The following is a 25,896-nucleotide window of genomic DNA, read 5'->3' as shown; positions in this document are numbered from 1 at the left end:
CACAAACTACACAAGCAAGGTTTCCAAAAGTCAAGGAATCACATTTCATTCGTAAGTAAAACTATTTCTTTTATATAATTCGTATTTTTCACTTATTTAACAATAACAAACTCGTGCACGTTCGTGTAAAATGCAACTCATTGCAATTTGTACCTTATGTCACATGCCATAAGTACGTATCAAGTTATCGTTGTACGTATTTTAAAGTTTCCGATCAAAGAATATAAAATAAACAGATAGGTCTCTTCTGAGTATTGACAATTCAAATAGTGTGCATATTTCCTGTTTTAGGGAAGGATAAATTAACTATGGTCTAACATCTTTTTACGGTCCACTGCTGGGTCTCTTCATACAATGAGGGAATTTTGGCTATGAGTATGTAGATTGTGTAATAGTAAATATTTTCAAAAATAAAAAATATTTTCATTTCACATTTTATTCCTTTACCTACCTTCCCGCGGCTTCGTCCGCGTAAAATTTAGTAATTTTATTTCGACTTCTTTTCCATGTATGGGAGCCCCCTTTATTTAATTTAATTTAATTTTTATTATTTTTATTATAGCGGCAATAGAAATACATTCTGTGAAAATTTCAACTGTCTACCTATTACGGCTTACGAGATACAGCCCGCTGACAGATGGACGTACAGACAGCGGAGGCTTAGTAATAGGGTCCCGTTGGCACCCCTTGGGCACGGAACCCTAAAAACGAGCGGAACCGCGGGAAAAAGCTAGTTCGTAATATATTAAATACCACAGTATAAGGTTTTTATTTTACTATTCAACTACAGTGTAGGCATAAATCGGCATTAGCCGAATAGACTTTGCTGTTTTTTTTTTCTTTGGAGTTTCTAGTTTACCGTCTCGTCCCGTCTCTTTTACGCTCGCATTATTAGGCATATATCCGTCCTTCTTCCACTCTTCTGTGCAGGACGAGGTAGTGCAAAATATAACCGTCTCTTTTTCGTGCGCAACTGAAGCTGAGGTTATTAGTTCACCGTCCTTTACTCTCTGTTGTGTGAGGTTAAAATACTATCTATGCGTTTATGTGTGTTGAGTCTTTCGGCGCTGACGCAGCGTGCCATTACTAAACATCGAATTTGATATAAGTAACCTATCTACCTATTTTTCTTCTAATATCATTGGCGGTAACGCCGTGAGACTCGACGGTATCGTCGCGAGACGCAACGAGTCCGTGACGTTATACTCGTCCAGAGTCACTCGTCGTATCGCCCTAGGAGACTGGCCCATAGAGTTTGTATCGAATTTTGTCTATCGCCGCGATTCTCTCGTCCGTAGAGTGGCGTCCATATTTCATTTCGTCGTCTCGTCTCAGTTCATAGGTCACCTTGTAGGTACCACACTACCGTCGCGGTTCGCTCATAAGTATCCAGCTAATCCCTGTCACTCATTTAAACTTGTCCGTCTGCCTAGTGGACGAACTATCAATATTGCCGTCTAATTTCAAAAAAGCGTTTAAGTAAATACAAAAAGTAATTTTTGAATTATCGCCAAAAAATGTGCGAATTTTTAAAAATGAATGTTTTTGAAAAAGGATGCTAAATAAGACCACACTAAAAACTAACTAAAAATCTTGTTCCTACGTAGCATTCTTTTTTAGAAACATCAGTTTTTGAAAATTCCAACGTTTTAGACGATAACTCAAAAACTACTTTTTACAGTTAACCGCGTTTAGAAATTGGACGGCACCTATAGTCGTCTTATCTATCCAATATAATACTAGGATTTCAATTCAACAAATAAAATAACCATGAAACTATTCACTGATATACTTTATTACACATTCACACTTGATCATACACCAAAACAATCACAAAACATAAATTCATACAATAACATAAAAGTTATATTTATTTCCTTCTATTTCTACCGCCTTTTGTTCTTCTATCGGGTTTCTCTGCGCTCAGTTCTTGTTGTAACTTTTTTAGCATTTGCGGAGTTATTAATCCCTGCAACAACAATAATTAAGTTGAACATTTTCACTTCGTACTTTTGTAATAGCTGTGGTAGCCTAGTGGTTAGGACGTCCGCTTTCTAATCGGAGGTCGGGGGTTCGATCCCGGGCACGCACCTCTAACTTTTCGGAGTTATGTGCGTTTTAATTAATTAAACATCATTTCCTTTAACGGTGAAGGAAAACATCCTGAGGATACCGGCATGCCTGAGAGTCCTCCATAATGTTCTCAAAGGTGTGTGAAGTCTACCAACCCGCACATGGCCAGCGTGGCAGACTATGGCCAATAACCCTTTTCACTCTGAGAGGCGACCCGTGCTCTGTAGTGAGCCGTTGATGGGTTGATCATGATGTTGATGATGACTTTTGTAATGGCCCATTCATAGTATTCTTATTTGCAGGGACTATGGGCACTTGCTTCGCCTCTCTATCAATCCTTATGCACTTTTGACACCGAATTAAACTACTAAAATTAAAACACTCACCTTAGCGACCAGCATTTCTGAAAGTTTCCCCTTAGGTTCGTCGTCTTTGGATTGTGCGTGCAGTTTCCCCGCTCTTCTTTTGCCTATATCAGACATCTCCAGGTCGCTACGGAGGACTTGTTCTGAGTTCCGCAACAACCTAAAACAAAAAAGTTTGACTGTTAGCAAGTATATTATAACAAGCTGACCCCCCCCCCCCCCCCCCCCCCCGTTAATCTTTAGTTAACCGCCATATTGTTTTAAGCACAAAAAAATCTCGTTTAAATCTCGGACATAAATATTCCGTATCTATTGATACATGAGAGATACCTGATCATTACTTCACAAATCTAACAGATAGTTTAAAAGGATGATGCTACGCAATAATTCTGTCACAACTGCCTAAAAGAAAATAATTAGATAGGTAGAATAAATTCCTTACCTGGTAATTTGGAATATTCCTTGCTGAATGATAGCGTCCAAACCGATTTCCATTTCTCGTACGAGTTTTACATCGGGGAACATGTCTGGAAATCTATAGCTGAGGGAAAAATGTTAAACATTTATAAATTTTACAGGATTTTCGGGAATTCGAATACCCGACTCAGCAGCTTATTATGTATATTGTCTTTGTTTTAATCGAATTCGAATCAGTTTTAGTTATTTAAAAATCCGTAAAGTAATACCCCTCATTGCTAATTGAATGATTTGCTTTTTGACCAGTTTTTGACAGTTCAACGTGTGGGAACAAATATCTCTCCTCAAGTTCGCATTGTTATTAACAATATGCTAACGGATGTTAAAGAAGATTCCGAAAAATTGAAGAATATTAATTTAATAAATAAAAGTTTATTCAGCTCACAAAACAAGTGAAACAAAATATATAAACCAAATGTTAAAAATTACAAAATTAAAACTAGGTAGGTAAACTTCAACCAAGCTAGTGAACTAACTGCCAACTGAATTCATTTTATTTAGTCCGAGACCTGAGTATGTATTTTTGATCATTAATAAATGCAATAATTATTATTTTATATAATCCATACCCTATATAAACCGAATTAGACGAAATTTGGTACAGAGATAGATTGCATCCCGGGGAAGGACATAGACATTTGATAAATTCAAGCGGACGAAGTCGCGGGCATCATCTAGTTTCAAATAATATACACATCGACACGCGACATGACAGAGATGCGTCACTATGCCTGCCGTAAGGCCTGTAAGTGCGACAAAGAGCGCAACAGGCGGCGTCCTATTTCCCCACCTCATTGCCTCGCGGGTAGCGAGTCCTCGCTACAGGTATAGTAGGTACTTACCTGAGCCACAGGTACAGCTCTAGCACGTCAAACACAGCCTCCAAGTGTACGAGATCCATGATGGTTTTGGGCGGCGGCAGCGGCCAGTCCACCACGTTGCACATCCAGTTACGAGTTATGGGCTCGTTCCTGCTGTACTGACGGACCATCTAGAAAGAGGTTCCACCGTCATCATAATGATTTCCACTAGACATGGGATCTTTTTTAGGGTTCCGTACCTCAAAAGGAAAAACGGAACCCTTATAGGATCACTTTGTTGTCTGTCTGTCTGTCCGTCTGTCTGTCAAGAAACCTACAGGGTACTTCCCGTTGACCTAGAATCATGAAATTTGGCAGGTAGGTAGATCTTTTTTTTTTTTTTAATACAATAAAACTTAAAGCTAGCCTTATCTAATTACTATATAAATCATGACCGCGTGGAATGGTGCCAAGAATACTGGCTGCATTTCCGCGCTGGACAGCCAGGCTGATCCGCTGCGCAAAAAATGAGCCAGCCCTTCTGTCACCAGTTGAGGCTATTAATCGCGGTGAAATGTCTCGTAAAAAATTTTTAGCACTAAGACTCCATGGCCCCAGGGTCTCCACGGCAAACGGCACAAAAATGTAACTCTCTATAAGAGATAGATAGATAGGTAGATCTTATAGCTGACGTTTGGGGAAAAATCTGAAAACCGTGAATTTAGGGTTAGATCACACATAAAAAATTAAATTGTGGTCAGGAACTAATAATTAGTATTTTCAATTTTCTAAGTAAGATAACTTTATCAAGTGGGGTATCATATGAAAGGTGGGTGGTATAAGGACCTGTGCATTCTGAAACAGATTTTTATTTATTTTTATGTATCATAGTTTTTGAATTATCCTGCAAAATATCGAAAAAATACGACTGTAGTACGGAACCCTCACTGAGCGAGCCTGACTCGCACTTGGCCGGTTTTTTTTCAACGCACATGCAAACTGTGGAATCAACTACCTTCGGCGGTGTTCCCACTAGATTACAGTTCTTGCAATTCACGAAGGCTACTGAACTTCACTTGTGGTAACGTCGTTTACATGGTTATTGCGTAAGTGTGCATGCATGTCGGACCAATCAGTCGCGAGCAAGCGCTGCCAAACGCACACATGAGGTTTACCTTATGTATACCGATACGACTTAAACACAAGCATGAGTCAGTAGCCTTCATGAAATGCAAGAGTCAAGAACTATACAACATGGGGTTATTCAAATGGTCGATCAACTAACTCCTAAAATGACACCAATATGGTAACCACTACATAATGCGTGCCTGGTGCACCTCGCCACCCGTTGTGCCAGATCTTTTTTTCCACAAACATGCAAACTGTGGGAACCAACTCCACGGAACCTTCGACGGTGTTTCCACTAGATTAAAACATGGGGCGGATCGACAATTTCCTGAAAAGCCGGCAACGCATTGGCGGTTTCTCTGGTGTTGCAAATGTTCATGGGCGGCGATTATCACTTAACATCAGGTGCTAACCACAGTCCACAAAAGCTGGACAAAATGTCCAGTTGTGGACTGTGGATAGTATATGTACGATTATAAAATTGTCAATTACACTCCGCTGCGATTCGTCGCGCTGCGCTTAGTCTGAACCGTACTTTAGTCTATGAATGGCATAAATTGTTAGAAAAAAACTTGATCTTTGTTTTTGTTGCTTGGTATGGTTTTGATAATAAGTCACCGAAACTTGTTTTTCTGTGGGCCTAGTTGAGCCATTATGAACGTGCGAACGGAGTCATAAATCATTTTACCAGACATCTTGCGCGCACTAAGCGAGCGAGGGGAAACAATACAAAATTAGCTACCGTATTAGTTAAAATATAAGGAAGGCCTGCCTCCCTTTATCTATAACGACATCTGCGGCATTTTCGCAACCCTATGATCATAATGATTTATGACTCCGTTCGCACGTTCATACTGGCCCAACTATTAATTTTGATTTGACGTACCTATCCTAACATACCCATATCCCCACTTGTATAACCTTACCTTGAGGAACGTAGCGCACACAAAAGGCAGCTTATTGTTGATGGGCGCGCAACAGAACACGTACCGTGCCCGTAGCGGCAAGGGCACGTGCTGGATCATCTCCGCCAGGAACTTGAACCCTTCTGTGTTGCACATGAAATACAACGAGTCGTCCACTGTGCACAGGTGGACGAATATGTCCTGCGAACAAGATTCATTTGATAGCCATATCAACTCTAATATATAAAAGGAAATGGTGACTGACTGATCTATCAACGCACAGCTCAAACTACTGGACGGATCGGGCTGAAATTTGGCATATCTACATGCCAAATTTCATATATATCTATTATCTATCTATAGGAGATAAAAGTTTAAACACTTTTTGTTCAAAAACGAACTTCATATTGTGTATAATTATTAAATTTTTTTAGGAAAGTGTACTTCAAAAATATTATGGTATCGTTATTTATAGTATGTCACTTACCATTAAGCTACTGAGAGTTGCGTGTGGTAAGTGGTAGGCGTACAACTCCATCTGTTCCGCTGTGGGATGCAAGCCCGCCTGAGTGATGGGGTCCGGAGGCTGTGACAGTAAAGTCTTCAGCGTCGCGAGGTCTTCTGTATTGTATGTAGTTACGAAACCCGTCTCCCAAGCGCTGCCGTATCTACCGGCTCTACCTGGGAAATGTAAAAAGGTTTGAGGTCTCAAGGGGCACACAATAGAAGTGAAGCTGTACTCTGACTCGCTCACTCATTATAGGCGTTTCATCTCGTATGCGGTGTGGTTCATTTTATAGTTTTTACCATTCAAGTACCCATCCAGCATCCGAAAGATCCCTTAAGTAGCTTCGCATCAAAGTTCAAGTTCAAGATTTAAAATTCATTTATCAACTAGTATATCTTATGCTACGCCTGGGATTCTATCACCGGTTCGGAAAGGAGTAACTACTACTGAGAAGAGCCAGCAAGAAACTCGTTCCTACTATTTTCAAATTATAATAAGTTACAGTAATTACAGTTACAACTATTAGCGACCCACCCGGCTTCGCACGGATCTCTAATTTATTGAAAATAAATTATAGCCACTCAGGAATAATGTAGCTTTCTACTGGTGAAAGAATTTTCAAAATCGGTTGGTTCAGTAGTTCCAGAGATTACTTCCAGTTCCTACAAACGAACTTACAAACTTTACCTCGTTATAATATTAGTATATATTATAGCACTTAGTGTTGAGATTTTTCATGAAATTCCGTTTCAAGTTACAGGCAGCAACTTTTTACTTTTATTAATTTAATACTTAATAATTAAATTTGATTTCGTACACACACACCATTTTACATACCCGCAATCTGCAACGCCTGCGATATGCTTATAACATCCATTTCCTTGTCGCCATCCTCGTTGACCACGGGCTTTATGAGCGAATAAAATATTATCCTTCGTATACTCCTAAAATGAATTTATTAGGTTTATGATCGTTTCATTTGAGACATTTCATTCAGTCACAGTAAATTGTTTTAAAAATGTACAAAAAAACAAATCGTATCGTTTTGTAGCGCACATTCGCTTACGTCATTTTATTTTAGTAGGACAATAATTGTAGAATCAATTGTACAACCTATTTAAGGTATCACAATTGCTCAGTAAAAAGTGTTCAAAGCTTAATAACTCTAAAATACAAAAAGAATAGTCATGATTGTTATTAGTTTTCAAACGGATGGGAAAAGAGAGGTTGGGGAGGAGGTTAGTACAACTATTAGTAAAATTTTAGATAGTCCTTTCAATTAGCCTCAACTCTGCATCAATGTGAATCGACAAGTTTTTTCAAGAGTTTGCAGTGTAAGCACTGCAAACTTAGGGCGAGGCCACAACACTGCGGTGCGACATCGCATCGCAAAAACGGTGCCGCATCGCATTGCGATGCGTTGACCCAACGCAAAAATTTCATCGCTCACGGTATCACTTACCATAAATTTCTAGTGAGCAATGGACTACACGTATCCTACTTCTACTTGCGTTAAGTCGCATTAAGAAAAACACAGACAGCACAAAATGGCACATAGAGAGGTGTGGACACCGACTGAATGGGAATACGTCGTCGCATCGCAAGTTTATACGGTGTGGCACCGCATCGGAAATTTGCAGTGCCTTGTGCGACGTCGTAGATTTTTATGACCCGACGTCGCATCGCAGTTGTGGTCTCAGCCTACATGTAGACTCCATACAAAAATGTTACTCACAAATTGATGCCAAGTCCTATAGCATCAGTGGCCACCATGACTTTGCAAGAGCTCTCCGGGTCATTAAACTTATTCGCTTGAGCGAGCTTTGTGCCCGGCGGTAAGCTGCCATATATGACTGCCACTTCATGGCCCCTAAAAGAAGCAAAATTATTAGTGTTTACTAGTAGAACACACATATGGAAAATTTGAATCGAACGCCACGTTTTTTTGTTCAACTTATAGTCTAGCGCTTGGCTACAATCAGACCAGCTGGCAAGTGAAGAGGCAGCCTAAGATGGAACGCGCTTGCCTATAGACGACGCCTTTAAACACTCTTGACTTGAAGGTCAATTAAATGGTACAGTATGCGGCAGAAAATAATGTACTGACTAATGAAATGGCTTTGTAAAGCCTTGTTTCTGTCACTCATACCTATATGACGTTTTGTCGGCCTCAATAATAGAGACAATGCTCTACAAATCCGCTATCTACTTCTAAAGGTCGATGTACATTATTTTCTGCCGCGTACTGTACTTTGTCAGAAATCTTGCATTCTGGAGCCTGACATAGGATACTTTTAATCCTGGAATATCAACTGGATTCGATAAACTTAAATTAACAAACGAAGACCCGAGCATTAGCTAATCCTGTCTTAAGACGTGTGTAATCTAAATATATAAAAGGAAAAGGTGACTGACTGACTGACTGACTGGTCTATCAACGCACAGCTCAAACTACTGGACGGATCGGGCTGAAATTTGGCATGCAGATGGCTATTATGACGTAGGCATCCGCTAAAAAAGGATTTTTGAAAATTCATCCGCTAAGGGGCTGAAATAGGGGTTTGAAATTTGTGTAGTCCAAGTAGAAAGTTTTTATATGATTGTTCTTCTATCACGCCGCAACGGATCGACGTGACTTATTATATGGATATAGTTAAAGTTTATGTTCTGTACTTTATGTCCTGGGATATTAGAGTTCCCGAACCTAAATTCACGCAGACAAAGTCGCGAGCATCAACTAGTAAAATCATAAAATAATATAATGCGCGCAAAACAAGGAGTCCAATCTAATCGAGGGGTACCTATGTATCATGAGGTGATTGTAAAAAACAGATCTCAGCTGGGTTCCTGTATTTAATCCTTAGACCCTCTTGCAATCTCATTAGTCTAGCTGTCACTTTTTGACAAGTTTATTCTGAGGTTGAAAGAAAAGGACAGGGATAGAAAATTTAACTTAAACACATTTAAAAGATTTTGTGTGTGCTCAAACCTCCATATTGCAACTTCAGATTGGAGTACTTATTTTGCGGATACTATAAAGGGAGAAATAAAATCGTATCTATGATTGGATACCTGCCTCGACAAGGGACTGACCTCTGTTCGATCGCTCGACTTACACTGTAAATGTCGTTCTTATTGAAACACACTATACAATCCCCCTCGCGCACCTTGTCCAGCGAGCCCAGGGCACTGTCTTCCACTTTGAGTTCCGTTAGCCTTTTGTATGATCTGACCTAAAATAACAAAGGAGCATTTTTATTTAAAGTGTAACATTAAAAGTTAGTTACAAACATTATACTATGTGGAGATTAAAAAATGGCATTAAAATTTAATACTAACTTCAATTTCTTCCCCAGTAGTATTACATATTTCTTCTATCAAATTAATTGAGCCTGATTCACCACACAAATGTAATTCCTCTGCTTGTAAACCTTAAATATAAATTATACAATAATTAATAATTTATTGCTTTATATGTATATAAAAATCATCCATCCACACTTCCAATTATAAATGTGAAAATATGTCTGTCTGTCTGTTTGTCTGCTAGCTTCTCACGGTCCATCCGTTTAACGAACGAAATTTGATATAGATATAGCTTGCATATAGGCTATTTTTGGTTCCAGAAAATCAAAAAGTTTTTTAAAAATCTAAATCTACGCAGATGAAGTCAGTCGTGGGTATCATCTAGTAATCTATACTTATAATAATTAGGTACATAATAAAATAATTACCTAATACTGCTCTTGTCCAAGCCCAACCTCGGCCTCTGTCACCAATCATTTGTATTTCATCAATAATTGCCACTTCATCTGTAAATAATGTGAATTAAGTAAATTCATCTAGAGTATCAGTGTCCGTTCACACAGACCGGCTCGGACAGAATCGGACGGTGCTCTTCATTTCACACAGAGCTCCGGCGCGCGTACGGTTGGAACTGGCCGGAGCGACCAAGCTTTGTTTCACATAGACCGCTGGAAGAGCACTGTACTGAAAGAGTACGCAAACGGAGCTGTTCGGCTGCGCGAGAGCGGAAGAGCGCGTCATCAGAAATCATAGGTAGCCGGTCGGCTCCTTTTGTTTTTTCACACTAACCGCGTAAGGTTTCCTCCAGGGCATTCTCAATAACAAAAGAGGTGATATGTAAAAATAAACCTTATTTCAAATATCCAACACTCTATTTTAATCGCTATCAAAATCCGTTCTCTGGTCCAAGCCAGTCTGTGTGAACGGACACTTAAGGTTAACCGTTAACCGGTTAAGGTGTACCGCCAAGTCAACCCTCAGACTCGGATTGGGTGTAGTGCGCAACCGCTCTTAGGCTAAAATCTATAGAGCACACTTTGACTTTGCTCAGACTGAGACAGTTTGAGTTAAAACGAGACAGATTTATGTAAGAGATATAGCTCTGTCTCGTTTTAACTCTGCCTTAAGTCTAAGCATAGTCAAAGTGTGCTCTATAGATCTCAGAACTTACACAATTCATTCAAAGAAGTCATTTCAACAGTGCACGCCACATGTCTTGAGGGTGTCAATTCTGGTTCATCTATCAAATATGACTCTTCCTTATCTGTTTCAGTATCTTCATTATTGTCCACTAGCGTATTATATTGTGAAGCATGCCTTCGCTCCTCCCCTGTGATTAAGTCACATGGGGTGCCCTAAAAACATAGGCTTATCATAAAAATATATTTAAACATGAAGATAGCCTACCTAGATAACCTAGCCAAGTTGACTATTTAATGTTTGTAATATAACTTTACTGTTGCAATTTTTTTTCTACAAAACATATCTCTTAGCTTTTATAACTCAGTATGTATCATGCTTTTCTTTTTATCTGAAAAAAGCTAACAGATAGGACACACTTTCACAATTATAATATTAAAAAGTATGGATTACGATTGACATTTTTGCCTAATAAATAAATATTTATTTTTTATTTTTGTGGTTTTAATGCATACTTCCATATCAACTACTAAAAATTACAAATGCGAAAACATGTGCGTCTGTCAGTTACCTTTCCTGCTGAATCGATTTTCACAAAATTTGGCATAGACAGCTTGCATCCTAAAAAATCAAAGAGTCGTCAGCTAGTATTAAGCTATTAAGTGTACCTTAGAATTAGATTTATGGTATATTTCAGTAGCTAACAACTTGAGTGGTCCACAGTAAACACCAGACTTAGATGTGAGGAACCTTTCCATCGCATGGTAGGTCTTTCCCGAATTTGTGGGTCCCGCATGAAAAATTATCTTTCTATTTATATTACGAGCTTGTGGATACCTGTACAAACAAATTCATTATTGATCATATAATATTGAGAATACCAAGTTCCATAAAACTGAGAAATGACACGAAAATAAATTATTTTTGAGTAATATGCAATTGTGAAATTGTTTTATAAATATTAGGTAACTTGTTATACTTACCAACTAGCAGGTGTTCTTAAGTCTGATATTTTTTTAAGGTCATCTAAACAGTCAAGATGTGGGAATGCAAGTCTAGCGTGTCTAAGGAAGTATGGAAACAAATCATCAACATGACCAGCACCTAAAAAAACAAACAAAATAAAATTTACATGTACCTTAAACAATACTGAAGTTTTGAAATATGTTTAGATTATCCATTAGACAATAGACTAGGTTGGTAGTATAATAATTTTTATGAATAAAAAGATGATGAATGCCATTTTGATGCAATTTTTTAACTTGATAAATCATAAATAATGCCACATTAATTTTAGTTAAAATTAAATTTTGCAATGCAAAAAAATCAACAATGTACATAATATTAAGTACAACATTTTAAAGCCAAGCTTTTAAGATTCATAAATATTTACTCTTTGAACACATTCAGTTGGTCGTACAAGCTATATTTAAAAGTACATAAGTAAAAGCTTAGCTATATTATGAATCTCACAGCACTTGGTGCTTTAGTGGTACGGTATGAAGTTGTATGATTATTGCAGGATACCACAGACAGAATATAAATGATACTATATATTATCATAATCATTATTATGATACCAGCAGCAAAGATGTTAAAATGAGAAACATATTAATGTAGTATAGTATGTTATATGTAAGTTACACTGTGGTATGGTGGTGGTGGTGTGTGGTAGTAAGTATATTACACTCTGAACACTTACCTACTAGTATATCACTTATTGTAATGTGTAAATCTGGAGGTAAATCATGTTCCAAACAGTGTCTTCTAAAGGATAAAAAAGACTGATGCAATAACTGATCATCCAAACCGTTTTCAGCCGCTAAGACTCTAACCTCTGGCTTCTGATAAAACTTATTTAATATTTTCAGCAAATCCTGCTTTTTTAACCGGCCTGTGAACTCTTCACCTATATTAATGTCATCAGGATTTGGTTTAACCGGTACAGGAACAAAAAGAGCAGAGGGGTTTCCTTTATCATGCCTTTTGGTTCGCTTAAAAACATAACCTACACTTCCCACTTTGCCCTTTTGAGAATTTAAAACACTAGAAACAAATGGAGTGACGCACGGCTGCAGTTTATCTATACAGTAAACGGTCCATATTCGTGAAAAACCTTTGTACATTTTGATAAAATTATAAATAAAAGGTTAATTTACTAAAATTTTTAAAAGCCTTATTATGTTTTGGTCTGTGATATTTTTTTAACTGATTTTACGGCTCTGGGTTCTAGTTTTTTAGAGCCTTTTTGCCTGTGATCAGTAGTGATACACATTACAGTGCGACAAGATAGGACAAAAAATAGGTTAGCTGCGTCTCTGTTTATCACAATAGTAACTATATCTGTGCTCCCTTTTTATAGTGAATGAGAAAGCAAACGTTCCTTTATCTAGCTGTATTACTCTATCTACGCTTTGGGACATTGTTTTTGGACGTTTGACTTTGACGTAAGTTAAGCATCGACATAGGAATACACAGCTACTTGAGACTGGCAAAGTGCATTGTGCTGACATGGCACTGGAAAAAGCCATATATTAAGAGAAGAAGAAGAAGAAGGAATACACAGTAGGTAGTACTTAGAAATTCTTTGAAGTTAAGTCTATAAAACGTAGTCACAGATATGTCCAGATTTGCAACTAGCGTGGCCCCCTCAGTCCCTCTCGCTCAAGCAGATTTTCTTACTTGTGAAATGTCATTCCTTCCACACTTCACGTTGTTTGTCAAATACTCACGTACAAATACATTTTGACAAACAAAAAAAGCGGCCACGGTGATAAGGACAAAATATAAATATTTTGTCACGTTCTAACAAGAACTTAAATGCATTTAGCTATCTCGCTCTAACAGTAAGTGTCACAGTAGGGCTACTTCTAACAGGCCTTATTCTAAGAACGAAGTGATTACCTTACTCTTTGGTCTTTCTCTCTCTAAGTCTAAGCCATAGGGGTGCAACTCTAGAACATTAAAAAATCGCAAATTGAAAATCGCTTGTGGTGCCATCTAAGCGCGAGCACGGCTAAACAAATAGAGAACAGTTTACAAAAGACGTCAATAGATGGCGGGCACAATGGTGTAATTTTAATGACATTAATAAATTATAACCAAATTTTCATGTTTTCGTGTGCTGTAGTAAATATTTATATTTCTGTTAAATTTATCTGACCCTGCTTTAATAACAGGACTCTGTAGTCTGTATTTCCTTCCACCACCTCGATAACTATATTCTAAGGATTGATTTAGTGACTCGATTCATGCCTGAACGATTGACCACGGCTACGGATTACGGACTTGTTTTTGCTTTGTGAAATGATTTTTCTGTGAATATATTTGTGCAGAAAAATGCCACGGAGATCTCGATGTGTGTCTGGATGTGACTAATTCGGTAAGTATAAAATCAGCTTACTCGTAATCTAACTCAAAATTACTTCAATGAGTCAAACTCTATGCACCATTAAGGCACCATTAGCACATTAGGTATTTTATCATGATACTAGGTATATAGTTCCTGCGATTTCGTCCGCTCGAAAAAACTATTTTAGAAATCCCGTGAGAAGTCCAATTTTCCGGGATAAATGTGGCCTACAAGTTACAACCGTCTGATGCAAGCTATCTCTGTACCAAACAGATGATGACCACCACTTTGTCTACGTGGATTTAGGGTTTTTGGGAATCCCATGGGAACTGTTTGAGTTTTCCGTGACAAAAGAAGCCTATGTCCTTACCTGGATGCAAGTTATCACTGTACTAACTTTCATCATAAACGGTTACACAAATTTACTGTAAAAAGCTAGCATACAGACAGGTTGACACACTTTTGCATTTATCATATTGTTATGGATTATTAACTACTAATTCTGTAAATTTTTTGTTTTGTAATTAAGTGTACTTACAACATTTGTTTTGAACTTTATTGACTAAGTTATTTTTATATTATAGGTATCAGCTATCAACTAATTAAGTACAATAAGTAATTATAGACTAATGCATATTTTATGTTATTACTTTTTCAGATGTTTGCATGGCTTTCCAAAACCTGGCTACTCCTCTCTTTGAAACCATTTAAACAATGAAAAGAGATAGTAGGACAACATTTAGAAAGCAAGACTGATAATGAAATAATATATAGTTACGAATTATCAAATTTGCAATCACCAGTTTGAAGATCGTTGAAATACACCAGTTGTGGTAGTAATATGAAAGTTATGAAAAGTAAATAACCAAAAATTTTGGATTTGAGCGTTACCTATTTCACAATCTCGTGGGTCTTGAATTTGGGTATGTATTTTATGTACCTAGTTACGAATTTATGAAAATAAAATATTTTACAAAACCTTAAAACCTTTTTATTTCTATAGTGTTTTATAATTTAGTATCTTAAAGAGTCGGTCTTGTAATATATATTTTTAAACATGTTTTAAACAAACGTTAATGGAATTATTGATGTTTTTTTAAAACATGTTCAAAAATATAAAATATTCTAGTAAAGTACATTTAAATAGCATTTAAATTTTCGCGCTCTCGCACGCCTAGCGCGCTTTTAGTGCCCTCTAGATGTGAGCACACGCGTAACTTTGAAAAAGAAATCTAGAGTCGCACATCTATCTCTAGTATATAGTAGATAATCTATGGTCTAAGCTGTCTGTTATCATTCGTGAAGTTATCCTATATCAAATCCTATATGTATGTTATTGGTCTGTGGTCAAGTCGAGGACGGACACACAGAGTACATTATATATACTGGTATAGAGACGTCAGCTAATCTTTCGTAGTGGCGCCATCTGTTTCTAATTGCAGTAACTATTGTATGTAATTTATTTTTAATTTTTTCCGGCCTTGGATACTAGTTTTTTAAGATCAACTATATAGCTATACGTATAACAGGTATAACACGTGTGCAGGTTTGATTCATATATTATTTTTATAGGTAGTGACTTCAAAGAAAATACGAATCAAAAATTATAATCCCGCTTAGGTACACGTCGCAATATGGCAGACATTCAGTCTTATTCTTAGTTCGGCCGCATTATTTATTATTTTATACATTGAAAGAAGTACTTTCAGTAAGTACTAAAAGTTAAGGTAATAAAACAAAACCCGTAATTTATTATTTAAAACTAAATTTTCTTTTTTTCTTTACACATGATTTTTGTACTGCATTCTCTATAGGTATTAGGTTATGTTGAATTTAGCATGAATTTATAAGTGAATATCCCAGCAGTACACTTGAATGGATGGATCACGGATGCAGTAACACTGCGTAAACAAAAATGTGGCACAAACATGGATTTCAAGGTTGCTATAGTAGGTACCCTTATTATAAATGCGAAAGTGTGTTTGTTTGTTGGTTTGTCCTCTAATCAAGTCGCAACGTGCAACGGATTGACGTGATTTTTTGCATGGGTATACTATAGACTATACATATAGTCTATGGGTATAGATATAGATATAGACCTAGAGAGTGAAATAGGCTACTTTTTATCCCGGAAAATCAAAGAATTCCATCAGTGTTTTAAAAACCTAATTCCACGCGGATTAAGTCGCGGGCTTCAGCTAGTAGCATAGGAGTAATAGTGTCCTGTGGCTAGTAGCACCTAGTAGTAAATAAAACTTTTTGAGTCGTAGAGATCTTCTTCATCTTCTTAATTTGCTTTATGGGAAGTCGTAGAGATACCAGACTACAGTGCGACAAGGCTCTCTTGCCACTTGATTGACATTGACAGGGGAGCGCTATTGGAGAACAAAGGCTTAGAATATTCAAACAAGAACAAAGGGGACACTTGACGGCACCGTTGGTTCCGATTTCGCCACGCGCCAAGATAGCCTTGTCGCACCGTAATTTATTTTTTGATAAAACGCCATCTAGTTCTAATTGCACAAACTAAAATTATGGAGATTTTTTATACTAAACAACATTAGTTCTATCTGTTAAGACCCTGACGGACACGACGACTGGAGATTTATATTTCGGCTATTTGTGCATCGATTACATTTCACATGATAGAATTTACTGAATATTCTAAAACACAACACATCATAACAGGCATCGTGACTTAATAAAGCATTTATAAATCATGGGTAAAGCCAAAAAGGGGAAGAAGAATCAGTCAGTGGAAGATGGGTAATTTGGACTCTAAACATATGTTCACCTTGCTTTGGCACATATTCTGATTATATTTTATGATTTTTCAAATATTTTCAGTGATAGTGATGTGGAAACCACGACTATTGAGAACCTGAAACCGGCCCAAAATAAGGGACAGAAGTGAGTAGTTTAGAGGTTATCTGTAATTTCATTCTTGTTTCTAATTGTTTATATTTAATTTTATAACTCTACAGCATTTAACTAATGCCATGCGTACCCTTAGCAAGCACTTATAATTATAAAAACTGATAATTTTTTCTAGAAATATAGATTCAGATGAAAGTGAAGATGAGAAACCCAAAGCAAAGGCTAAACAAAAGAAATCAACTGATTCAGACGTAAAGGAAGTCACAAGAATATAAAAAATGTGTCCATCTCTACCAAGTCACAAAGAAAAAGTGGATGCCAGTAGTGAAGGTAAATGTGGTAAAAGTTATTATACGCTATTGTTATGTCTTTAAAACAGGGCAATAAGGAACTAAAATGTTCATGGGTTTTTATTAAAGTTATAAAAGAAGAAAAAACTGTGAAGTGCTATTAAATTAGAGAGTGGAAATTGAAGATATGGGGGAAAAAGCACCCCTTTTGGTACTTTCAGAAACAACACACAATATATTATTCAGATGCGAAATTGATTCTCTACATAAAGTTTTATATAAAACTAGCTGATGCCCGCGACTTCGTCCGCGTGGATTTACGTTTTTCAAAATCCCGCGAAAACTCTTTGATTTTCCGGGATAAAAAGTAGCCTATGTCTTAATCCAGGGTATAATGTATCTCCATTCCAAATTTCAGCCAAATCCGTCCAGTAGTTTTTGCGTGAAGGTGTAACAAACATACACACACACACACACATACAAACTTTGGCCTTTATAATATTAGTCGGGATATATCAAAATTTTGCATTGTTTATGAGATACATATATTGAAAACACCAAATCTCTACCCTCAATGTTCCACTCTCTAATTTAATAGCACTCCACAGTTGTTCTTTATAACCCATTGAACTATTCCTGCAAATAAAAAACCTGTGAACGTCCTAGTTCCTTTCTTTAGAACATAATCAATAGTCAGTATAGGTGCAAAGAAATCCGGGGATCACATACATCCATCCAGGGATCCAAGGGGGGGGGGGGGGGGTGGGGGGGGGGGGGGTTTGACTGACTGACATATCAACATACAGCTTAAACTGTTGGGCCTAGAACTTGAGGTTTTGATTCTTTGTTTTAAACTCTTTATTGCACATGATAAAAATACAGTACATAACAAACTTAACACTAGAGGATATTCTCTTCCAATTAACCTTTGATATTGAGGATGGTGATAGAACAGGTGTGTAGAGTAATGAAATCAAAGAAAAAGAAACATACCTACTTAAAAAGTCCCACTGATTGTGGATAATATGAGTATTTAAAAAATCAAAATCTATATGGACACACCTCAAGCTGTAGCCAAGTTTATAATTGCAGTAGACCTTAAGGATAAGTTATGAATTGGGGGAATCCTAAGTAATAAATAAAATACACTGTGTGCCTGCATATTCCAGAATCTATATTGCACAAGGAATCTATGTTTGTAGACAACACTTAGCAAATCTATTAATATTTTTTTTTGTTTAGATGAATCAGATGAAGAAGAAAAACCGAAAAAGAGTAAAAATAAGAAAGAAGAAAAAAGTACTTTTTCTCTATTAGAAGTTGAAGACTCAGGCGGATCAGCACCTGAAGCGCTACCATCTTCTGATGATGAAAAGCCTGTTCAGAAGTCACAGAAAAAAACCTGCTCAGGAAAAGAAAGAACCAGCTGGAAAAAAAGGAAGAAAGCAAAAAGAAGGAAAGATGAAAGTGATGATGACTTAGAGAAAGTTCTGGCTGAGCTAGAAATGGAATATTCTGGTGTCAAAAAGGAAGTACCTCCAGCACCTGAACCTGAAAAGACAGCTGAAGTGGTTGAAGAAACGTCTAAGACAAAAGAACAAAAGTACAAAATGAAGAGCCTCACCAGAGTCAGAATGAAAATGAACCAGATGAAAAAGGAAGTGATAATGAAAATGATATAACAAATAAAAACTGCAGCGCAGAAGACAGAAAGAAAGAAAGAACGGAGAGAAACAGAAAAAGTTGAGGCAAAGAAAAAAGGACCAAGAAGGTAAAAAGAGCCAACAGAACCAAACTAACACAGCTAAACCTGAAGAAAAGAAACCTGAACCTGCTTGAGGAAGTAAAGAATGAACCTAAAGCTCCATCAGAAGAAAAAGAAAGGAAGGAGAGGGTGAAACACTTGCAGCAGAAGGAAAGAAAAAGAAAAAAGGCGAGAAAGCAGATAAAGATGACAAAGGTAAAAAGGGGCCTACGAAAAAAACTCTCGCAGCCATGCAAGAGGCTTTAAAGAAAGTTAAAGAAGAGGAAGAGCGCATGCAAAAAGAAGAAGAAGAAAGGATACGGCAAGAAGAGGAGAGGGAGCTCCAAAGGCTGGAAGCAATTAGATTAGAAAAAGAGCGCAAAGAAAGGAAGAAACAAAAGGAAAAAGGAGAGGAAGAAAGACTTAAGGCTGAAGGTAAACTGTTAACTCCCAAACAGAGGGCAGAAAAGGCCAGAGCTCAGGCAATGCTTGATTCATTAAAGGCGCAAGGTATAGAAATTGGGACTGCTGAGAAAAAGCCCCCACGCCTTGGGACTAGAATTAAGCCAATGAGATTAAAATCACAATTGTCACAAGAAGCTCCTGTTACTCCAGTAGAGGAAAGAAGATTGAATTGGAAATTACTGATAAGAAAGGTTAGTTTAAAAAACTGCTCTTTAGCATCTTCAGTGAATTCATTCTTAGTTTTATGACTCACTAGCTGATGCCCGTTACTTCGTCCGCGTGGATTAAGTTAAAAATCCTGTAGAAACTTTTCTATTTTCCGGGATAAAAAGTAGTCACTTTCCATTTCTTTAACTATACCCATGCAATAAATCATGTCGATCCGTTGCTCCATTACGACGTGATTGACGGACAAACCAATCAAAACAAAACACTTTTGCATTTATAATAATGGGTAGTGGAGCAGTGGCGTGCACAGACTTTTAAGCCAGGGGTAGGCATTAGTTAGGTAGGAAACTAGAACCTGTGTACTGGCAGGTCATAATGAAAAATATGCGTTGAGCTATTACAACTGGGGTACACCACAGTGGCGTGCACAGGAGTTCAAGCCAGGGGTATGCATTTTAGGTATGAACTTATTTTACGGGCAGGTTGTAATGAAAAATAAGCATTGATTTATTAAGCAATGCGTTTATGCTTCTATGAGTTGCACGCCACTGGGTACACAGTGCATTTATGCCTCTATGACCTGCACGCCACTGGTAGTGAGGTTGTGATTTAATAATGCAGTGTGTGATATTTACTGTACAGGAGGAATCGCCCAAAGAAGAGTCACCATAAAAAGGAATCAGATACTGAATCAGTTAAAGATGCATGGGATGCTGAGTCATCTGAGGAAGAGGAGCCTGAACAACCAGAAGCATCACCACCACCAAAAACTGATGTGAAGAAATCTGGAGCAGAAGACAAAGCTATGAGGTACTACAAGTCAGATTGTGTATGAAGTAGTTATACTTTTACACTACTTTATTGGTACCACCCAATTGCCTCAAGTTATTCCCTAAAATCGGCCACTGTGCAATTTTACCCTTTGGAGTGATCTTATATCAGCTGTTAGAGTTACTGCACTTTCATGTGGGAGTTACGTTTACCCCATATTTTGCTGTGCTACTTTATTTACGGTTTTGCCAAAATCCTATTTGTAGCTGTTATGTTGTCTACATCCCCTGAGCTACCTATATCATCATCATGATCAACCCATCACCAGCTCACTACAGAGCTGGCTCTCCTCTCAGAGTGAGAAGGGTTTTGACCCTCGTCTACCACGATGGCCATGTTGCGGATTAGTAGACTTCACGCACCGTTGAGAACATTGTGGAGAACTCTCAGGCAGTGCAGGTTTCCTCACGATGTTTTCCTTCACCAGTTAAGTCAAGTGATACACACACGCACATAACTCCTAAAAGTTAAAGAAGGCGGACGTCCTAACCACTAGGCTATAACAGCACCTATATATTACATAGCAACTAACAGTAAGCTTTGAACCAATTTAACATACTAGTCAATGTAGCTACTCTATTGTATACAATCTCTAAACTAAAACACAGGTCGTATATATTGTTATCCCTTTCATAATGTTCCTTACGGAAAGGCATAGCACAAGATTTGGACCTATAAATTTAGTTTAGTTAGGAGGTGTAACCGTGTACATCAGAATTAACCACATAATAATTTACAGCTTAAATGGACCTGTTATGACTGCTTTGATAAACAATGAAATGTAATACAATCATAAATATTGTTGTCTTTCAGAAGGAAGAAGAGGAAAGTTCAGATGAAGAAGATGACAGTTCAGAGGAAGAATCAAGTTCTGAAGAAGATTCTGATGATGAACAAATGACAGACGCTCAAAAGAAGAGAGAGTTAGTCCTTAAGAGATTAGAGGTTAGTTTCTATGTAATCAATGAGATGGTGTTTTTTCACCCTGCAGGATTACTCTGTCTAGAGTCCAGACGTCTGTTCTGTTCACCAACTGTATGAACTATTTCTTAAATATTTTTAAATTTATTTCTTGGTTGTGACTATACTATTATTTTGTTTTCGAACTGCGATAATTTGGTGTTGTCAGGCAATCTCAATGGTTTATAGCGTCAATAGCTCAACGCTTACAGGAGCGGACTGGGTTCTGAAAGGTTCAAACCCCACCCATTGCACTATTGTCGAACCTACTCCTAGCACAAGTTTTACGCTTAGTTGGTGGGGAAATGGGAATATTGGTCATTATTAACGTGGTTATTTTTTTAATAAAAAAAAACTATTAAGCTTATTTCAAACTTTAAATTATATTATTGTCCAGTCAATATTGGCGTTCCCACCATTCGTAGGAATTTTTACTCTAAAAATTGGTACAAATGTTGGGAACGCAATATTGACCGGATAGTATGTTTGAAATAAGCTTTACAATTTTACAAGTAGAAATAATTTACAGAAACGTCGGGAAGATAATGAAAAGAATAAGGGTAACAATCCACTGCGCGCGGCCGTCGTTTGCGTCCTCGGCCACGTGGACACGGGCAAGACTAAGATCTTGGACAAGCTTCGGAGAACCAATGTACAAGATGGAGAAGCTGGTGGAATTACTCAACAAATTGGAGCCACTAATGTTCCTATTGAGAATATTAAGGAGCAAACCAAACATGTGAAAGGGGTAAGTTGATGTAAAGGGTACACTCTTTCGAGCTTTCAGTCATACATGCTATTTCAATCCGCATTTACAGACGAGATGTTTGTTATTACGTTACATTTTACAAAAAAAAAAAAAATTTTTATAGAGACATTTCGAACTAGTTTTTCTGTGACACCAGGTTATTAGATTTGCAACTTTGTCTTTTCATATAGTTTATTTAAGAACAAAGTTGCCTCATAAATATATTTGGACTTAAATAGAGATTCTTTAATCATTACTTTTAAAAGAATGTAATTGTACTATGTACAATGTACATGTACATGTACAATATGAATAAACTTAATATATAAAAGGAAAAGGTGACTGACTGATCTATCAACGCACAGCTCAAACTACTGGAGCGATCGGGCTGAAATTTGGCATGCAGATAGCTATTATGACGTAGGGATCCGCTAAGAAAGGATTTTTGAAAATTCAACCCCTAAGGGGGTGAAATAGGGGTTTGAAATCTGTGTAGTCCACGCGGACGAAGTCGCGAGCATAAGCTAGTGAAGACATAAATCAATCTATCTGCTTTGTAAAAAATGTCTATTTTCACAGGTGAATGAAATAGCATTCAAGTTGCCAGGCCTGCTCATCATTGACACTCCTGGGCACGAGTCCTTCAGCAACCTCAGGAGCAGAGGGTCTTCATTGTGTGATATTGCCATTCTTGTAAGTCAAGGCTATTTTACCAGTGTATTTGTGCTTTATGTAAGTTGTAATTGTGTATCTCTGTTACTCATTTACAAATCTATAGCTTTCTCACTTGTACAGAAATTTGACAGAATATTCTGCGGTAAATTAATTTTATCGATTGCGTTATCGATTAACTGTCACTTTTTAGGGTTCCGTACCTACCTCAAAAGGAACAACAGAACCATTATAGGATCACTTTGTTGGCTGTCTGTCTGTCTGTCTGTCAAGTACAGGGTACTTGACAGACAGACAGCAAACAAAGTGATCCTATAAGAAGGTTTTCTTCACCGTTAAACTCATCAAATAATATCACTAAGTTGATATTTATTATAATTATGTATTATGTATGTATATTCCCCTCCAGGTTGTAGATATTATGCACGGGCTGGAACCACAGACTATCGAGTCTATAAACCTCCTGAAACAGAAGAAAACACCGTTCATAGTGGCACTGAACAAAATAGATCGTCTGTACGACTGGCAGAGCGCTCAACGGAAAGATGTGCGAGACATCCTGAAGTTGCAGCAACCAAACACTCAGTTGGAATTCGAGAAGAGAAGCAAAGATGTTATCATACAGTTTGCAGAACAGGTAATTCATCATCATCATCATCATGATCAACCCATCGCCAGCTCACTACAGAGAACGGGTCTCCTCTCAGAGCGAGAAAGGTTTTGGCCATAGTCTACAATGCTGGCCATGTGCGGATTGGTAGACCGGTAATTCAATTCAATTAAAAAATCTGCACTCTGCACCCCTATATAGTCAAAATTCCACGGACTCGTATGAAGTTTGGCTTCCTTATTTTTCTAATATACAGTCATCATGGATCGTGTAATGCATTTCCGGCTTTTTTTCCCGCTAGCTACAATATTGGTACCTTGAAAAGGTATTTCAAGTTAAAGTTATTTTTAAGGTATTCACTATTCACTGTTCTTTGCCTAGGTAGGCAGGAGTGCTCCTCCTTCTTGGGCTGCATCAGCACCTACTTTTTTGTATGATTCCTGTCAAGCGCAAGTCTATATTGGTAAAAAAATTATAACTAGATGATTCCCACGACTTCGTCCATGTGGATTCATGTTTTTTAAAATCCTGTAGGAACCGGGATAAAAATAGCCTATGTAATATGTTACTGTCCAGGTCTTGAAACTACATATAGTATATCATGTCGATCCATTGCTCCATTACGGCGTGATTGAAGGATAACCCGAGATACTAATAAACAAACACACATCGCATTTATAATATCAGTAGAAACTAGCTGATCCCGTGACTTCGTCGATGTAGATTTATTTCGAGTGTTTGAAAATCCTCACAAAGACACTGTTTGATTTTCCGGTATGAACAGTAAGTATCTTAATGGTACTGATTCTGAGCACAACCTAATTTTACAGTATTCGCATCCTCTTCTTACTAATGTAATATGAAAAGGACAGACTCAGTTTGACAGTTTTAAATTTAATTTTTAGGTGGTAAAACCCGTGATTTTAGCCCACAGTCGCGAGCCTACTGTTTAAATTTGTAGCGTGCACTAAAATTTAGAGTCTTTAAATGTAAAGTTCATGTTCTGTCCCTTTTTAGCATTGTTAAAAAGAAAAGGATGCAGATACTCTAAATTTAGTTTAGAGAAAGACAACGGAATCGGTGCCATTGTCTGCATTTAGGATGCAAACAATGGCCGTTATAAAATTTTAAATATCCATGTTTTTTTCAGGGTTTGAACGCAGCTCTATTCTACTCGAACCCGGACCCGCGCACGTACGTGTCGCTGGTACCGACATCGGCCGTGACGGGCGAGGGTATGGGCAACCTGCTTGCACTGATCGTGCAGGCTTGCGAAGGCCCTCTACACAAGCGCCTTGTCTTCTCGCACCAACTGCAGGCCACTGTTCTTGAGGTGACGACTTTACACTACACTTTAACACTACACTTTTACAAAGTGTCCCTGGTATCAAAATCGGCGGTAACGGGGGAGGGCATGGGCCACCTGCTGGCGCGGCATTGACTCCGAGTCGCCTACTTACGGAACGTTCGTTGACCTCTAGCATCAGTCAGATATTTTATTTGCAACTAGCTTACGCTCGCGACTTCGTCCGCGTGAACTACACAAATTTGAAACCCCTATTTCACCCCCTTAGGGGTTGAATTTTCGAAAATCCTTAGCGGATGCCTACGTCATAATAGCTATCTGCATGCCAAATTTCAGCCCGATCCGTCCAGTAGTTTGAGCTGTGCGTTGATAGATCAGTCAGTTAGTCAGTCAGTCAGTCACCTTTTGCTTTTATATATATAGATATATCTTACAATTTTACAAAATATAGGATTTTCAGGGTTTCGTACCCTTATAGGATCACATTGTTCTCTGTCTGTCTGTTCGTCTGTCTGTCAAGAAACCTACAGGGTACTTCCCGTTGACTTAGAATCATGAAATTTGGCAGGTAGGTAGATCTTATAGCTGACATTTGGGGAAAAATCTGAAAACCGTGAATTTGTGGTTACGCCACACAAAAAAAAATTGAATTGTGGTCATCTACACTTCTACACTAATATTATAAAGAGGAAAACTTTGTTTGTTTGTTTGTTTGTTTGTTTGTTTGTTTGTACTGAATAGGCTCAAAAACTACTGGACCGATTTTAAAAATTCTTTCACCATTCGAAAGCTACATTATCCACGAGTAACATAGGCTATATTTTATTTTGGAAAAAAATAGGGTTCCGTAAGATATTTGGGTTTTTCGGACACAAGGTGTAAAAAATCAACCAGAAAAGTTACTTATTTTGCGTACGCTGCCTAAACTATAAAAGATAGAACCATAAAATGTTCTAATTAATTGTAGATCTTATAAATATCTACAAAAAAGTCCGCGACACACTATACCCATCTATGTCGAGTGAGGCACAGCAACCATTTTTTTATTTAAAAATCTTGAATTTTTTTTGGACTACATTTAAACGCGTTTATTTTACTCATGCTATTAATCCTTATCAAAATAATGTTTGTGTTTGTTTGTTTGTACTGAATAGGCTCAAAAACTACTGGA

At 37.6% G+C, this 25,896-nt stretch overlaps 2 protein-coding genes across 2 annotated transcripts in view; one reads left to right on the top strand and one right to left on the bottom strand.

Annotated features, from left to right (window-relative positions):
• Positions 1-1,774: 1,774 nt before the first annotated feature.
• Suv3 (Suv3 helicase) lies at positions 1,775-12,906 on the bottom strand. The gene is made up of 15 exons (XM_034969568.2): positions 12,405-12,906; positions 11,686-11,806; positions 11,371-11,539; positions 10,734-10,917; positions 9,991-10,068; positions 9,596-9,687; positions 9,350-9,489; positions 7,992-8,126; positions 7,094-7,200; positions 6,236-6,429; positions 5,770-5,949; positions 3,758-3,906; positions 2,881-2,979; positions 2,460-2,598; positions 1,775-1,969 (listed from the first exon to the last, which is right to left on the bottom strand). Exons 1-15 carry the CDS (start codon positions 12,826-12,828, stop codon positions 1,871-1,873), a joined length of 2,310 nt encoding a protein of 769 aa, XP_034825459.1. The 5' UTR covers positions 12,829-12,906; the 3' UTR covers positions 1,775-1,870.
• Positions 12,907-16,618: 3,712 nt separating this feature from the next.
• The window catches only part of LOC117983181 (eukaryotic translation initiation factor 5B-like), a 31,332-nt gene continuing 22,054 nt past the window's right edge, over positions 16,619-25,896 (top strand). The window contains 12 exon segments of the mRNA XM_069499180.1: positions 16,619-16,820; positions 16,902-16,964; positions 17,107-17,261; positions 18,464-18,819; positions 18,822-19,098; positions 19,101-19,619; positions 20,240-20,427; positions 21,243-21,374; positions 21,919-22,137; positions 22,717-22,830; positions 23,219-23,446; positions 24,570-24,752. Coding sequence (XP_069355281.1) covers positions 16,774-16,820; positions 16,902-16,964; positions 17,107-17,261; positions 18,464-18,819; positions 18,822-19,098; positions 19,101-19,619; positions 20,240-20,427; positions 21,243-21,374; positions 21,919-22,137; positions 22,717-22,830; positions 23,219-23,446; positions 24,570-24,752 — 2,481 coding nt within the window. The 5' untranslated portion in view covers positions 16,619-16,773.

This window comes from Maniola hyperantus, chromosome 6 (genome assembly GCF_902806685.2).
Source record: "Maniola hyperantus chromosome 6, iAphHyp1.2, whole genome shotgun sequence".
Lineage (NCBI taxonomy): Eukaryota > Metazoa > Arthropoda > Insecta > Lepidoptera > Nymphalidae > Maniola > Maniola hyperantus.
Note: the sequence above shows the minus strand (reverse complement) of the source record. Positions and strands in the feature narration are given on the sequence as shown.